General features: G+C 33.3%; 1 protein-coding gene across 2 annotated transcripts in view; it reads right to left on the bottom strand.

Annotated features, from left to right (window-relative positions):
• The window catches only part of LOC145248810 (DDB1- and CUL4-associated factor 8-like), an 89,938-nt gene that overhangs the window by 11,800 nt on the left and 59,734 nt on the right, over positions 1–18,404 (bottom strand). For both annotated transcript variants that reach the window (XM_080110462.1, XM_080110463.1), the window contains exons 3-10: positions 17,127–17,236; positions 13,626–13,766; positions 8,608–8,702; positions 6,637–6,744; positions 6,115–6,142; positions 4,072–4,116; positions 3,751–3,808; positions 1,809–1,916 (exon numbers count right to left, since the gene is read on the bottom strand). In XM_080110462.1, the coding sequence (XP_079966588.1) occupies positions 1,809–1,916; positions 3,751–3,808; positions 4,072–4,116; positions 6,115–6,142; positions 6,637–6,744; positions 8,608–8,702; positions 13,626–13,766; positions 17,127–17,236 (693 nt within the window). The remainder of the gene's footprint in view (positions 1–1,808; positions 1,917–3,750; positions 3,809–4,071; positions 4,117–6,114; positions 6,143–6,636; positions 6,745–8,607; positions 8,703–13,625; positions 13,767–17,126; positions 17,237–18,404) is intronic.

Below are 18,404 nucleotides of genomic sequence, written 5' to 3'. Positions count from 1 at the left end.
TGGTTTTTATTTTTTTTTAATTTAACAAAGTTTATAACATTAATAAAACGAGAAAGATTAAGGCCTTTAACATTAAAATTTTTTTTTTTTTTCTAATTTAAAGGACCACAACACTTAAAATAAAAATCTCAATTTCTTTGCAACTATTGTCACATTTTTATTTTTGCAGTTTTTACTCTTTTATTTATTTATTAAAAAGTAAAATTTCTCTAAGTTGTGTTGGTTTAAGTGTTCCAAAAAAAAAAAAAAAATTAAATTTAAGAATTAAAAAAAAAATGAATCTCTTAGTCAAACAGAATTATTTCTCTATCTTCTCTTGCAGCGGTGACTTTTTATTATTAAAAAGCCATTTCAAGCTGAAACAACTGTCCCAGAACAAGTTCACAATGAAAAAAAAACCCTTAATTTTTGGAGAGTAAGGAAGAGTCAACACTAAATATTTCCAATCAATTAAAAACATTAAATGATTGAAATGATATGATTGAAATGATTAACAAAATTATTTTTTTAAATTTAAGGGTTTCAAAATAATCAATTTCCTCAAAATTTAAACAAAATTCAATCATTTTGTATGATTTTTATTTTTAATCTGATTAAAATCGTATTCTTACCCAAATTTCATAATTTTTACAAAATTTTAAATAGACTAATAGTTTGTATGCGGACAGACATCTCTCATTCATATAGACTTGCATTTTTAATGATATTGTAAGGGCCAGACTTTTTTGTCCTAGTACGAGATGTTGATAGGATTACAAAATTTATGGTACTCTCATGCCCAACATCTGGGTGAAATTCAAAATGAAATTTTAATTTTTAGTGCCCAACTTTGAATAGACAAAACATGGTCTTCATGTTCGTGTAAAGAAGATCCAACTGAAGACATGTTATTTTTATTTTTACACCATACAATGCATATTGTCTTCTGTTCATTCTTTAAAATGAATAAAACGTGCATTATTTTTGTTGCACTTGTTGCTTAGAACTTCTGTGTTGCTTTCTCTGTGAACCTTTATTTAGAATTCAATATGAGCACCAGCATTCGTCACTAACTTCTTAATTTATTTCAGAATCGCATCAACTGTTATTTATTTATTTTTTTTTTTACTAATGAATCAACACTTATGTCAAAAACACTCAAAGATAAAACCTAATTAGATGAACAGATTGAGAGTTAAAAAGGGCAATTCTTTTCCTTTTTAAACTCAATATTTTTCTTACATACTAAACAACTAGCTTTTTTGACTCCTTGGACTCATTTTTTCTGAACACTTTTTTTTTTTGCGTTCTTAAATTGACAATCCCATTTGGCATAATGGTAAGTAAGTATGTTTGCTAATAAGTTGGGAGATCAGCGTTCAATCCTTGGTTAAGTCATAACCAGAGACTTAAAAAAAAAAAAAAAAAAAAAAAAAAGAAAAAAAAAAAAAAGAAATGGTACTTAATGCTCCCTTACTAAACACTCAGTATTATAAGGGGAGTATCAAGAACAAGTGGAGCAGTAATCCTAAGGATGAAGTAACACCCTCTTCTACACCTTGGTGTAGCAATTAATGAAAAGGAAGCTTTCAGGTTGCCCTCGGCTATAATAAACTATTACTCTATTATCCTTTATTTTTGATACGTCTGTAGTAGCTACGATAAGAATTGAATAGTTGAATATATATATTACCAACACGCGTGCAATCAAAACGTTAAAATTTAATACTAAGCATTTTAATTTTATGGTACAAAATTTTTGAAAAATCAAATTCTCAACAGAAAAGATGTGAAATGTACGTCCAATATAATTTATTTCCCAAACCTACCTGTGGCATTATTACGGTGTCCTTGGTAACGGTGAATATAGTCTGCTTCATCTGAGTGCAAGTTGTTGAAAAGATAAATATCCTCATCATTGTATGTACCCAAAACCTCTGCAAAGCAATCAATAAGATTATCAGAATTTAAATCTTTCATTCTTAAAAACTCCTAACATGAAAAATAAATAGTTACATCCTACGTTCATTTTTTTCTTTGCAATTATCTAAATATTAATTTATTTGTCCAACATCACAAAAAACTATCATCATCATCGAAAACGTTAATTAATGAGAAACGAATTACCTCCCTTTATAGCCGCTCTTTATCAGTTAAAAATCATTAAAAACATTTCTTCTCCAAAAATTAAAAAACATGGCTGTTTGTTTACGGTTTCAAATTGACTATTTTATTTCATAATTAAAAAAAAAAAGTAATGTTGAGGAGACTAATTTAAAAATAAAGTGTTGTTTTGAATTTTCATTGAAAAAAAAAAAAAAAAAAAAAAAAATGTAAATTTAAAAAATTAGTTGTTTTTAGCTTTTAAAAGGTTAAAGATTTACTAAAAAAAATGTTTTAAATTCGTTATTTGTTTTATTATATTTTTATTCATTTTATTTATAATGGGTTTTAAAAATTTTCAACTATCGTGGAATTTCCACGGGTTCTGTTATATCAATATCGCATTCCAAGTAAAAATTCAATATACATATTGGGCAAAAAGTAAGCATCTTCATCAAAATTAGGTAAAATTGAGAAGTTTAATTAAAAATAATGATCAGTTTTTTTTTGTTTTTTTGTTTTTTAAATTCAATTTTCACCCCAAACAAGACACAGTGCCACTTTGAAGTAGTGGGCTACTATCGAGGACATAATTTGAAGGGATATTATGAAGGAAGATGAACAGCAAGATGTCTGTTCACATTGCACTTGAACTTCTGCATGTCAGTACACTTGGGAAAGCAGAATCCTGGAAGGAAGTTTCAAAGTCTAGCAGTTCTGGGGCCGAAACTATTGGAGTAGAAGGCTTTCTTACACCTAGAGATCTCTACTGTGTAGGGGGTGGGATTTAGCTGCTTGTCGGGTTTGTCGGGGGTATTTACGTTGAGAGGGTACAAGTGCTTGCAGTTTGTCAGAGCATTTACCAGGCAGAGGGATGCAACATTTCGTCGATGGGACAAAAGCTGAAGCCTGGATGACAGTTCAGGACCTATCAAGTTGGTGACTCTTTTGCACCCTATCCAGGAGTGAGACAAATAGCAGATGCACCAGCCCAAATGTGACAACAGTCCTCCATACTCCGATTTTACTGATCCACCATTGATAAGAGAAGAAATACACATAAAGCAAAGGGAGATAAGTCAGTGTCATTTTATGGTTCTTCTTCGTTATTGTAGCAAAATTCAAAAATTCAAATATTTAATTTCAAGTGAAACCAATAGTATCTACTGGCTTGTCATGTCACAGCAATGAACATATTCAAAAATTATGAAAAACGATATAGTAGAAAATTAATTATTAACGAAAATAGTTTTTGAGGACAATTAGCGAAAACTGAGTTTTGCAAAAAAAAAAAAAAAAAAAAAAAAAAAAGAAACCGGAGAGTTCTAATTGTAACAAAAGGGAGGTAAATATTTTCTGAATAATGAAAATCTTTGGCCAATTTAGCAAAATTTAATTTCACTAATTGTTTTCGAAAGCTGTTTGCATTAATAATTATCTACCTTATTGTTTTTTTGTAATTTTTTAATATTCTCATTACTGTGACATGACAATTCAGTAGATATCATTGGTTTCACTTGAAATTCGGTATTTCAATTTTCGAATTTTGCTACAATAACAAAAAAGAAGCCATTTAATCAAATAATAATGAATGGAGGATCGAAAAATGTTGAAAAATATAGTTTGTTCTTTTCTCTCTCAATAAGAAAACTAAAAATTGCAACTTACCAGTTCCATTATAATTGTAGCAGGCACATGTTACGTTGGCTTTTATGCTGCTGTCAATCTAATAAAAAAAATTAGGTATGATCATTATTATAAAATAATTTTTTTCTGTATTAATAAAACTATCAGACAACATATTGAATTTCTGTGCATGTGTTTCTTGCATATTTGATAAATGCACATTTTTATATTTACAATTAAATGAATTGTTTTTTTGAGATTCTAAGTAAAGAGAAAAGTCACAAATTAAAAAAAGAAAAATCTTTTTTAAAAAAATAATTGTAAAGCTTTTTAGCATTTAATATTGAAAATATAGTTACTTACCAAATGATGAGGGCAGAACTTTTTTAGAACCCCGCCATTGATATTCTGTAAAAGACAAAGATTAGAACTTATGTGAATTAAACACTAAACAGCTAAATATAAATATACAGCCTGTTTTTTTTTTTTTCAGTTTTGACATTTAAAATTGATTTAAAAATAAAATTTTTTATTTTTTTTATTTTGTTTTAATTGTAGCTAGATTTTTTTTCTATAAAACTATGACAATATTTTCATGTATTAAATATTGGAGTGGGTAGTTTGGTTAGTAGATACAATGGTTAGTACATATGAACGCTTAGACAGGATGTACTGTACACGAAAGGTCAGAACATGTCACGTGGGAATCCATGAGAGTGGAAGTCTTCGCAGTAGACAGATGAACGACAGAAGGAATTGTAGGCAAAGAGTCTTGGACACGTGATCAAGTCAAGAAGATTAGTTTAAATAGGATCTAATGAAACTGCAATATGTGATGTGCATATCAAGGCTGACTTTCCTGTTTTTCCACTTCTGCGATGAAGCAATCATAATTGCAATCAGTGCGATCAACAATAACGCTGAATTTTAACTAAATTATCGTTAGACTATATCCTCCATTTTTCTAAGAAGTGGATTGCATAATTATTATATTAAAACTTCTCTCCTTTCACCACTAATGCTTAGATCCTTTACTTGCCTCCGTTGAAACCAATGGCTTGCTCCTTGAGAAACTTCTCCTTTTGAAAAGCTTATAAAACAGACTTACACTCGCGACTTGAAATGGAGGACTTGCATCAAATGTGCTACAAACGATATTGTTGGATAAATGGTTAGCTCATTCTACTGCTTCAGAAAGCAACTGACTCTTGATGCAATCCTCAACCTATACGAGAGTCAGATACATCGTAAGATGGAGTATTGCTGCCATATCAGATGAGGTGCCAATTAGAGCACTTTTTTCTATCTTGATAGAATACAAAATTGACTCCACAATCTAGTGAGAGATTATCTTTATTTTTATTCCATACAGTCCCCACCTTTTTTTTTTTTTTCACAGAAGAGATGTTGCTAGTCTTTCTCTACTCCATTGTTATTTCCATAAGTGCTCGGCTGAGCTTCAATCTCTGGTTCATCCCTGTGAAACATTCACAGCAAGAATACATCTAGCTGCCACCACTGCTAAGAAATTTCCCTTTAAGCCATTTGTGTGTCTATAGAAGACACATGATATTTTTTTTTTAATGAAAATCACTCCAGACAAAGCATGAAGCCATTTCATGTAAGGAGCTAAAATAAAAATATAAAAAAATACTACTTCAACGCTAAAAACTAACCAACAATAAGTGTTGGATGGATAGACTGACTAAGAAAATAGCAATTCTTCTTCCTTCGTTAGAAACATTGCTCATGGCATGCGAGGACTAAAAGGACAAAAAATAAGGGAAGCAGGAGTTACAAGGTTGCTGAAAAGAAACCTAAGGCCCACTTTCTACTCCTTTTAGTCTATTTTTGTCTTCTGTTTTTCCTGAATCAACAATGTCATTTAAATAGTTAAATCTTACACCTTTTTTTTTTTTTTTTTTAACGAGATACATTGATGATACTATTACAGACGAGTTCTTGTTGTAGAATTGACTCCTAGAAATTGTTCGCCAACATTTCCCTTCTGCAGTGGTTATGATGACAGATCCTTTGGATCTATGCCTAGTTAAACTGCCTAATATTAACTGTTATTTAAATCTAACTTTTTCAAACAAACTCCTTCTCCTAACACATGACCTAGCTCAACCAATCAGAAACACTTATTTCTCAATACAATTGATGCATTTAGCTGCAGACATGGTTATGTAAAGAAATGCTGAAATAATTATGACTCGGTGTGGTAGCAGCATGGAGATGGATAGAAATATAAGCCGTAGGGAAGCAGAAATGAGGCCACACCATTGAATGACTTTTAAGGTAATATACAGGACCAAATTAGGAGAGATTTACTTTTAGATATATGTTCGGTATCAAGTGGATGCTGCATTTTATGTTGGAAAAACAAACAAAAAAATTACTTACATCTGCAATCTTTCTCTTGTCATAAATCCTGATAAGAAAAAAAAAAAAAAAAAAAGTAAAACATTCCTGTTGAGTTTTGATTTTCTTTTATTCTTCCTTTGTTTTTACATTTTCATGTATTAAATATTTAATATTAATATTATTTAATATTAATAATTTTATGTATTAAATATTTAATAAATTTACTTTTTTCAACAAGTTTGAATTAAATTAAATACTAAAAAAAAATAGTTCTTTGTATTTGGTTAAATAACAATGCATGGGATGCGAGTATAACAGAAGCATTATCATTGCAACTCTCAGATTATCCTGCAAATTCTATAATAAAAAAAAAAACTTTAAAAGATAAAACAGAATGGCTAATAACCAGGAAAGTAAACTTTTTTTTATAATTTTAAAAGATAGGGAAAAAAGCGCTTAAAGAATTTTTTTAACTTTATTAAAATTGTTTAATTTTACAGGGAGGGGGGAAGGGAGGGAAGGAGGGAGGGAGAGAGGGAGGGAGAGATATGAATGACTTGCCTGAGGTAATGATCTCTACCACCAACACAAAACTCAAAAGAATTGACAGGGTTGGAGTGGATGGAATAAAGAGGCACTTTCTTGTCATTTTCTTTGGTTGCCACTAATCTGAAATAAGACAAAAAAAAAAAAAAAAAAAAAAAAAAAGAATAAAAAACTGCAATGGGAAAACAAGGGTTACATATTACTTAGTATCAGTACACTTTAGAAGTTCAATAGGATTTGCCAAATTGTAAAAAGATTAATTAGGTACAATCAATAAAGTTTGGAGTCAGTAGTGCCCCAATATAAGAGTAGGTTACGATTAGTTAGTTTAATCATATGACTTAAATTAGATTTCAGTTATCAGGGATACCTTTTCATTTTTACAAATAGATCAACACTAATCAAGGCCCAAAAGCCACTTGAGGATAAGTCAATGAGATTGTCCGTTGGTGATGAAAACCCGAGAAGATTGGAAAGATGTAAAATGGTGATAATTTGATTAAGTGAATGACCCAACTAGAATGTTTTTCTTTTTTTATGGAAATCGCTCCAGGCAAGGCATGAAGCCACTTGATGTAAGGAGCAAAAACAAAAAAAACAAACAAAAATACTAGTTGAAGGTCAAAAACTTGCCAACGATAAGTGTTAGATGAATAGATTCTGATCCAGAAAACAGCAATTCTTCTTTGTCAGAAACATCGCTCATGGAATGTGAGGACTAAAGGACAAAATAAGGGAAGTGATAGTTACATTGCTGCTGAAAGTAAATCTAAGATCCACTTTTTAATTCAACTTAAATATGACCATGTTGTAGTCAAATGGGAAACAAACACATGGTATTGTATTCCATAAAAATAAATCTTGGAATCAAAATTTTGTTTATGGAAGTGGAATTTAGTTTTAGGTACACAGAGTAAAAAAAAAAAAAATGGAAAATTATTTACAGTGGTGGTAGCTAGAAGAGTTTCCATTATAAATATTTTACAGTGAGGGGGGGCATAGATGGGAACTCGGTTGAGCATATATCATGAAAATGATGGAGTAGAGAAAGACTAGTAATGTCTTGTGAGAAATAGGGTAGTAGAGGAGAAAAGAGATCATCTCTCACTAGATTGTGTAGTTGATTTTGTACTCTATCAATACAGGAAAGAGTGCTATGAGCTGTGCCTCCCCAGTAGTGATAACAGTACCCCATCTTTAGACATATATGACTCTTCTATAGATAAAGGATTGTAGCAAGAGTCAATTACTTTCTTGAATGATAGAATTTGCTAACCATTTTTTTTTTAGCTACTTTAGCAATGGATCTGATGTATGACTTCTATTTTAGGTCTGCAGTGAAAATCAGTCTCATGAGCTAATTAAAGCAGAGCGCTTCCTCAAGGATAGAACCATTCATTTCAATCAGGGCCATATGAATCCAAGCGCTGGTGGTGAAAGGATAGAAGGTTGGCTTTAGAGATATTAAAAGAAACCAGCCTCCCCATCTTTGTACATGCCCCAAATCAGAGGAAAGACAATCAGAAAGATTCTTATCATCAATGCTCTTCAGAGTGCTGCAATATATGGTTGTATCATCTGCGTAACATAATAAAAGGCCCTGCTAGATAGGAAGTTTAAAACCTTTGTGCGGATGATCAAACCAGATATGTACGATGGTAGTTTTTGTTTTATGGCATATCAACCCTTTTCTGGTTATTAAATACCGAATCCAGTAATTTTGAAAAGTTTTTATGCTTCAAGTTCTTTATATTTTCAAATATTTGTTTATATTGTTTGGTTTGGTTGTTTAACGGCATATCAACCCTTTGAGTTACTTAATGCCGAATCCAGTAATTTTGAAAAAATAGTTTTTATGCTTCAAGTTATCTCTATGTCTTTAAATATATTAATTACTAGTAAATAAAATTCGGAAATTAAAACGATTATCAATGCCTAAATAAAAATGAAGGTCACTTAAAAATAGGTCTGTTTTTGTCAACTTACTTGTTGGGCTTTTCTTGTCTTAGATCGACCTCAAAGGTCATTGCATCTTCCCCACAACTGAGAAAAACGTGTGGAGAATCCAACTCGAGAGCCAACTGAAAAGAAATTGGAATCATCATCAGCATCATCATCAGCATCATATTCACTTGAACATCTGTTTCACATGCTGCCATGTGTTGGACGGCTTTTATAAATCGACTTCTAAACTAACTCATCTCTGGCCAGGTTTTTATTTATCCTTCTTTCTTTTAATCCATTTTTATCATTCCCATGTTTTTCCTTCCCCTTTCTCTGTGAACTAACCCTGCTGCCTCAACTGTTTTACATCTATTCACCCAGAAACTCATCTTCTTTTAACGTGACAATACCATCAGAGTCACATGATCTACACACATTTCACTATACTGTCAAGATTTAATCTTCTCAGGTCATCAGAACTGCCCGTCTTTAAGGCTCACATTACAGATTGAATTTTTTTTTTTTTTTTTTTTACACGCAACGTGATGTATGTTATCAACTGTTCTTGTCTATTCATATTATTTGAATTCTTCGACTACTGTCTATATCTTGAATGTTATTTTCACAACGCTTCAAGCGATATAACCTCTGGCCTTCTTGAGGTTTATAGTAGCGAATGCTGTAATCTTTGTCAAACTTGAAACTGCCCAAAAATTCGAATGGAACCTTTTATTAAATCTACTGTTAGCCATGATTGCGTAGAGGTCCTAAGTAATTCGCAGTTGTATTTTTTGAGTGTCGCCTACACTGATGATTAAACATTCAACAACAGAATTTTACCGCAAAAACTTGTGGCGCAGTAGATAGAGTACTGATGGAATAAGAGCATGCTACTGCCATGAATTAAATAAAAGATTCCGTTTGAAATTCCGTGCGGTTTAAAGTTCGATAGAAAGATTCGAGTTTGACAAGATATACCTGAACAAGGTCAAAAGTTACATCAATCGAAATGTTGTGAAAATAACACTCAAGATGAGAACAGTAGTCAGAAGAATCCAAATAACACAGATAATCAATCCTCATCTCAAAATTTCAGAACTTCACTGTCTATCACCACATTGCATACACATGCCTTATAGACTCTTGTTGACAGCAGTAACGCTCTGCTGGTTAGTAATGACACAAGTTTCCTTGAACTTGCTTCGTCTACTCCTAATGCTTGCGATCATGTTGCCACCAAATTTGAAGACAACCATGTAATCTACAGGGAAACAGTCCTGCAGTAACATGTTTTACACAGACGGGAAGCCTTTATAAAGAGACTCCGTCCATAAAAAATCCACTTGATGAACAGAGGAAGGAAAGTTTTTTTTTTCTGTTATGGTAGGAAGACAAGTTCTTGCTATTAATGCCTTAGTAGAAGGAACTAGATATTGAAGCTTAGTCAAACACTTTCCACAAAAATAATGAGCAGAGAGAGACTAACAACGTTTCCTAGGTAAGAGAAGAAATTATTGCATTAGTTAGAACATGGTATGTTAAGCTTCATTCCTAGTAGAGACCATAGAAAATTACATTAACATCATAACATTCGGTTTAACATGCTGGCATGTGTTGGACGGCTTTCATACAATGATTTTCATGCTAATCTACTTCTGGTAAAGTCTTTATTCCGCTTTCTCTCAAGTCCATCATTATCACTTCCTCACACGTTTTCTTTGACCTTCTCCTGTGAAATAATTCTTCTGAACTAACTTATCTTTGGCTGGGTCTTTTTAAAAAACAAAAAACTCTGTTAAAAATACTGATAATTTACGGAAGATGAGGAAGAAAATAATTTGTAAAAGAGACAAATTTTGATTAATAAATTTTCAAAAGAAATAAAAACATTTTTAAGATGCATCCATTCGATCTGTGTTCAGTAAAAGAAAATGTTGATTCAAGTGTGACAGATCAACAAAAAAATGCTATGACAAACTTACGCATGACAGGCCAAAGAAAATGCTATTACAAACTTAAGCATAACAGATCAATTGACAGAACATTTTATTAGTGAAATTCTCTTTAATTTTAACTTGTTTATTTCCTTTGGATTTACTTTGATAAAATTTGGATATAAACAAAATTAAAACTTTTGTTTATAAATCTACAATTTTTTGTGTCATTTATATTTTATTTTGTATCAGCTATTTGAAATTAGGTTGCTATACATATCTCAACTGTTCTACATTCAACCAAGGAAATCTGATCCCTTCTCTCAATGTGACCATACTAGCAAACTCACTTGATTTACGCACACTTCCCTATAAGCCATCTAATGTCTGCATGCCCAATCTTATTGGCAGATGGCCATTACACTGCTAGTCACAACAAAGTATGCAAGTACCTCCATTGGAAGATCTGTGGAGAGATGCAACTTGACACAGATCGCCGAACATTTGGGAACATGAACCACCACCAATAACATCAAACAGAAATGTGACCGTGTTCTATGACAAAGACATACAGGCAGGCAGATACATAAAAGACAAGGCCATCAAACCAGATATTGTTATATGGAACAAACCTGAAAGAACTGCACTCATTGTTGATGTCACAGTCCCAAATGATTTCGGCCTTAACAGAGCTGAACGGGAAAAGATAACGAAATATCAGGACCTAAAAAATGATCTAAAAACGACATGGTCTCTGAAAGAAATAAACATTATACCGGTTAACTAGCTTAATAAAAAAGAATCTTCATAAATACTTAGAAGCAATCCTTGGTAGACCAAGCTGTAATGAAATACAGATAGCAGCCATAAAGGGAACAGCATCTATTCTTAAAAGAGCCCTCGGATATAAATTTAAATCATAACGGAATCAAGTGTTAGCTCCAGGAAGGAGCCCCTTGATCTCTTAAAACTTACTGAAGTAAAAAAAAAAAAAAAAAAAAAAAAAAAAAAATCAAGATTTAATCTTCCTTTGAGGTCATCAGATCTATCCATTGTATCCTCTATGCAACACATGTCCTCAACCCTTACTGGCTAGGTTTCGCTTCTATACATGATACTGCGTACACTTCCCTTGTTGGACCGATTATGATGTCAAACTCTTGCAAAACATGAATCTTCATGATTATAAACCGTAGACATGCAAAAGCAAGATAATCACTTGAGCAAGTTTTACATCAATTTTCTTTGAAATGGGTTGCTATAGATCTGGCTGGGGAGACTGATCTATATATAAAAAGAGGTTTTGGTTCTTGTAGAGAATTCCCTTGTATATTAAAAGCAAAAATAAAGAAAATTCTGTATGATGTATGTACGACATCAGGTAGCCCCACCGACAAGTTGCTGACCCCAAACGTTGTGTGCCATGGCTTTGTTCTCCATCTTTCATCATTCTTGTCCTGGCTGTGTTGTCTTTTTCACACTGGCAACTATCAATGGGGATACATGGATCCACAAGTAGAAAAATAAAACAAAACAACACAAGAAAAACACAGACTCTGATGCTTTACATATCTGTCGGTTGGACTCTGGCGTATGAGTCTACATGCTATGATTCACATCTACGTTCTGTCGAGGTTGCATACATCTATTACTGCCACTTCATCTCAATCTCCTATAGATTTTCCGACTTGGCTCAAACCATGATCTTTTTCCAACTATAGTCAAAGTCCAGCTGTATTCTCAACTCTGTTGTGAAAAGTCAGATTCACACTATCGTCAGTCAATCATAAGCTGGCTTTTGTTGTCCATAAAACGTTTCTATTGTTAAAATCTCATTGGCTGTCGCACCTCATGGCACTCCCAAGCATTATAAAACTAAATATCTCTATTGTTCAATTATTTTGTTATAGTCATTTGTCATACCCAAATTTAAATCTACCCTTACCTGTCTGTCTATATTAAGAACAAATTTCTATTCATTGTCTATTGATAAATCTATTTCCTACTTTATTTTCCTACTTCCTTCTTTAATAGCTGCAGGTCAACCACAGTATCAAATGTACCTGTGACAAAACTAAAGTATCATATTCCAAAAACTATGTAAATTAACCAATTAGTTTTATTTTTATAAACAAATAAATCTTCAAGTGATTAATGAAAATTTGTAGGTATTAAGATATAAATTTCATGTTTGAATTGATTGAGTTATCCCCCCCCCCCTTTCTTTTTTAGATGGTTTTCAAAATGGTGGACAAAATGACTGCTCTTCTGTTACTCAAAATAATTTGATTTTCTTATTTAAAAATAAAAATGCTTGTTCAATTTACATGATTTTTGGAAGATGATATTTTAATTTCATCACAGGTATGTACATCATACAGATTTTTCTTTCATTTTTTTTTTTTTGTATTAATATAGGGGGGATTCTGGACAACAACCGAGGATTTTAATTAAAATAAAAAAAATAAAAAAATAAAAACCCTGAAAACTTTCAAATTTTATTCCAATTTGGAAGAATTTTTTTGTAAATAATCCTGAAAAATATACAGCTTGAACAAACATATTTTAGTGATGAATTTTGTTGAGTGTGTAGATTAGTGGGCTTTTAAATCGACGCATTTCAGGTGAAAACATTACATTCTCATGTGTCATTGAAATTAGTATAAATTACAAAAATTTATAAAAATGATCCAGTAGATGAGTTAAATGTATTCTTAACAAAATACATTTACAATTACATTCTGATATTTTGTGTTTAAAAATGGCAGACATTTAATTTAAGGCAAGGGAGATAAGTCAGTTTGTCATACTGAATTGGTTGCACAACTCTTCTACATTAAAACATGATAATCTGATAAATTTTTTTCTTTCGTTTTTAATTGTAATTTTTTTTCTACTCAATCACATTTTGTAAATTTTTTTACAAAAATGTTTACATTTTTTTTTTTTTGTTTGTAAATTTTGAAATTAATACTAATTTTAACATGACATGTAAGTAGGTAATAATGTTTTCACCTGAACTGTGTTGGTATAAAAGATCATCAATCCATACAATCACCTGAATTCCTTCAATTATCTTTAATAATTCATCTTCGCATTCATAAAACACCTACGAATATTATTTACCTTGTGGGCTGCTCCTTTGTGCTGTGCCAGTTTTTTTGTACCTTTGCAGACTCCAGTCAGAGAAAGTTCAGCTAAGCGTACCTGGCCATCACGTGCACAACTGACCACATGGCAGTCACCACTAAATGGCATGAATTTGGCCTGGTGAAATAAAAGAAAAGAAAAAAAAAACTCAGTCAAAAATACTGATAATTTACGAAAGATGAGGAAGAAAATAATTTGTAAAAGAGACAAATTTTGATTAATAAATTTTCAAAAAAAGAAAAACATTTTTAAGATTTTTTTTTTTTTACATGGGGTGTCACCACTTATCAAGGCCCGAAGGCCACTCAGGGATAAGGGTTATTGCGTGTGAAGTAATCAATGAGATAATATTGTAGTAACCATTAGTATTGGGGGTTTTGATAGAGTGTCTTACTTAAGGGGGCGGTTTGTCAGGAGTTTGTTTATGTTGGACTTGAAGATGTCCAAGTTGTAGTCAGGTGGGAAACAGGCAAGCGGCAGAGAGTTCCACTGGCGTGCAGTTCTAAGAAAGAAGCTTTGCTCATGGAATCTACGTTTGGACTTGGGCACAGATAAAGAGTGGGGAAAATTATCGACAGTAGTTTCAGCCAGACGGGTGTTTCTCGTGAAAGATTGGCGAGGGGGGGGGGACGAGGGATTGGAGCTCAGATGAGCACCTGCCATGGAAATAACGATAAAACAAAGACAGGTTCGCAATGTCTCTTCTGTGGGAGAGAGGTTGCAGGGAAGAGAAAAGGGCACCCCCACTAAACCACGAAGTCTATTTTGTACTCTGTCAAGGCAGGATAGGCTGTTTTAGCAGCTCCTGCCCAGATGTGGCAGCAGTACTCCATCCTTGGACATACTTGGCTTTTATACAGATAGAGAATTGCATTAGTAGTGAGATATCTTCTGGAGCGACGGTAGAAAGATCCCACCATCCCTGGCAACAGATTTGATATACATGTTCCATTTCAGATCAGGAGTAAAGGTCAAACCCAGAAGCTTGTCAAAACATGGAGCCTCCCCAATTTCAATTGATGCCAGACGGGGATCAGAGCGTTTATGATGTAAAGATAGAAGCTTGGTTTTGGATGCATTAAAAGTGACCAGCCACCTCTTCCCCCATTGTACCATGCGCTCAAAATCAGAGGAGAGAGAATTAGAGAGAACTTTGTCATTTACGGCCTTTGATGTGTGGCCGTAGATGGTCGTGTCATCAGCATAGATGCCAACGAATGATTTATGATGCATCCATTCGATTTGTATTTAGTTAAAGAAAATGTTGATTCAAGTGTGACAGATCAACAAAAAATGCCATTACAAACTTAAGCATGACAGACCAAAGAAAATGCTATTTCAAACTGAAATGTAACAAGGTCAATTGATAGAACTTTTTATTAGTAAAATTCTCTTTAATTTTAACTTGTGATATCTTGTTTATTTCTTTTGGGATTATTTTGATAAAATTTGGATGTAAACAAAATTATAATTTTTCCGTTTATAAATCCACAGTTTTTGTATCATTTATATTTCATTTTGTACCAACTACTTAAAGTTAGGTTATTTATATAATACATACATATAACATGTATCACAAGTTAGTTGATACCCCTGCCCCTCAAAAAAAAAAAAAATATAAAACATTACAGTGCTCTAGTGTGGATTCTACTTTAGTAAACATAAATTAAAGTTAGGTTATCACAAAAGTGAGTACACCCCTCACATTTTTGTAGATAATTAAGTATATCTTTTCATGACAAAATGACACAATGAAGAGTAGTCTGTGTGCAGTTTATATGGTTTATGTTTATTTAAAAATGTTCTTCATGATTTTCTTTTTTAGTGGGAGATCTGTTGGGTGGATGTTTGTGGAAATCTTAATCTTTACAAATTCTACAGCATATATTTTCACTTGCGAGTGGATAGGCAGAAAAAAATAATATAATCTACCCCCACATTGGTTGGTATCACAGCCAGTAACTAAAGAGGGTCTGAACAATTAAGTAAGGCCAGCATCGTCCAAACTTTGATACAATACTGCATACAGTACTGAAATCTTGGAGATTTATTGTCACTCTAATTTCAGGGAAGCTACAACTCGACATCAGAAAGGACTCAATAATGAACGGATTATACAAAAAACACTAAGCTAGTAATAGTAGTTCATGAGAATACTGGAAATTTAGGGAGATTCATCATTCAGGCTCCAGGGAACACCACAAAAATTGAAAGAGTTTCTTCAGACGGGTAAGTAATCCCCCCCCCCAAAAAAAAACTAAAACTATTTTTTCTTTTTTTTTAATTTTCAATATGTCTAATGCCCTTAACTTTAGGAAACTTGACAATATGGCCAGAAAGACTTTGTTCTTTAATATGAGGCTATTTATATAAAAAAATAAATGTTCTATTTTTGTTGTTTGATTATATAAATAAAAGACTGGGTATACTCAGTAAAAATTGTTAAAAAGCTGGATCGTGATTTGGCTGGTTAGCCGTTGTTTTACGATATATCAATCATTTTGGGTTTATTTGATGACAAATTGAGTAATTTTGGAAAGAAGTTTTTATGCTTCAAGTTCTTTATATCTTTCAATATTTAATCATGGTGTTTGGTTGTTTTGTAAAGAAAAAATGTTTTTGTTTTTGACTTTGCAGAACATGATTGAGTTTTGCAAAGGGGAAAATAAAACAATAACATCAATGCTTGGTGCATTTTTGTTCAAAAGTCCAGTATCTTCAGACAGCCTGATCTGGTAGCACCAAATGCCCAAACAGGTATGACCACTCTGGAGTAAGTGGACCTGGGAGGAAGGGTAACCAAGGGTCAACTCTACATTACCCACAGCCCCCAAATGGGGTCCCATCACTGGATGTCTTTTAAGGTCATACCCAGGACGACTGGATGGTGAGTTTGGTTGTAATACAATTGATGCACTTAGTTAGACATGGTTATGTAAAGGGATGCTGAAATAATTATTAAAACTTAGTGCGTTAACAGTGTGGAGAATCATAGAAATATAAGCGGCCACAGTTGGCATGTGCCCACTGTAAGGAAGCAGTAGCTTGCAAACCTGGAACCCTTCAAATACAAGAATAAGGCAATTATGCAAATGTAGGTGCTGTTAAAAATCGATCTTGTATTCAAGTCTGTCATGCGAAGGCCAGTAAATAGGAATGAAAATTGAGAGGTGGATGTGTTGCTGGAATATTAAATGTTGGTGTGTAAAAATAATGCTGCAAACATTATTTTCTACAGAAGGTTAAATTAAGTAGAAAAGTGAAAAATTCCGTTAGAAGCTTAAGATTAAAGTTACATGTTAGAATATGACGTTACGGACAGGAAGTTTGAGGTGAGAAGTTGTGAAGAAGATAACATAATCCTACTCTTTGGCAGCTGAGCTAGTTGGGTCCGGACGTCTTTTTTGGAGCTCTGTTTAATTCATGTTAGCCTTATCAATTGATTCATAAGTCCATAAGAGTAGAGAAATTACTCACCTGGAAGATGTTGCTACGATGACCACTGTCAAATACGAGAGCAGGACGACTACGCACCCAATTCCATAATACTATATTCAAATCATCTGAACCACTAGCCAAAAGAGTACCTGGAAAAAAGAAACAATCTCTATATTAAGAAAATTGTGTGATCACTTGTGTGTTTGTGTTTCTCATGACTATGTGACTTACTGTGTGGTGTTAATATTTGAATAATTGACGAGGAATAACACCGTAACAGTAAAATAAATATGTATTAATGAAAATACATAAAAAAGCTAAACTGAGCAATATCTTTGCTCAACTACTAGACTAGTGGGTGACGACCATACTCTCTGCATGTCCGTCTCTGACCGACTTGGTAAACCAGTCCTCGTTACCCGGAAGTAACGTCAGGGTATAGTTCATTATTCCAGTTAGTAGGGGTGTGTCTCCAACAATTACAAATTTTTCTTATTTGCAATGAATCAATTATAGAAAAAAAAAAACAAATGCAATGGGAAAACTTGTACTTGTACTTGAAACGACATTCACCCTGGAGGAGTTGAGTCGGCTTCATGAAGATGCACATCTCGTATCGCTGCGGCCCAAGCCCGGCGATCGGAGGCAAGATCCTGAGTGAGCAACAGCCAGTCACGTCTCCAACGAGACAGGCCATAGATGAGCGGGCCCGAAATAAGTTCTGCGTCGGTTTTGATAGTCCCGAGCCACGTTCTTAGCTGGCCACCGACACGTTTTTTCCAGCCGGGTAGAGGACGTGGGGAGATAGCCTCGTGGATAAAGACCCCTGCATCACGGCGAGAGGCATGGCCGAACCATCGAAGGCGTCGGGCTCGCAGTAGGTCAGTAATTGCCTGGAGATTGCAGCGACGCCGGACTTCTTTGTTGGCGACGAAATGCAATGGGCAAAGTACAAAAATAAACTTTAAAATTGTATTTAACAAATAATTTAACAATGAAAACGAAAAATGGCAGAGTAAAAAGTTCACTAGAACATATGAGAGCTAATGCTAATGGATCTTTACTCTCTTTCCTCTTAACACAAAACAAAAAAGTACATGCTAGATTCATCCTCCTTGCATTCGTCACATAATCAACCACATCTCTATCAGTTTGCTTACTGTTTATAATGATCTAAGAAAGTATCAGAGTTGAGAAGCAATTATATAAATCTCAAACGTCTGTGCGTTTGTATGTCGGCTAAAAACTTTTGTCATGCACATCGTACAGGCACCAACGCAGCATCATTAGAAAGAGTAAGCTCTCGGACAAAAAATA

The sequence above is a fragment of the Euprymna scolopes genome, chromosome 27 (genome assembly GCF_053919585.1).
Source record: "Euprymna scolopes isolate OS-2025 chromosome 27, ASM5391958v1, whole genome shotgun sequence".
Taxonomy (NCBI): Eukaryota; Metazoa; Mollusca; class Cephalopoda; order Sepiida; family Sepiolidae; genus Euprymna; species Euprymna scolopes.
The sequence above is the reverse complement of the archived record's forward strand: the minus strand, read 5'-3'. Positions and strand labels throughout refer to the sequence as shown.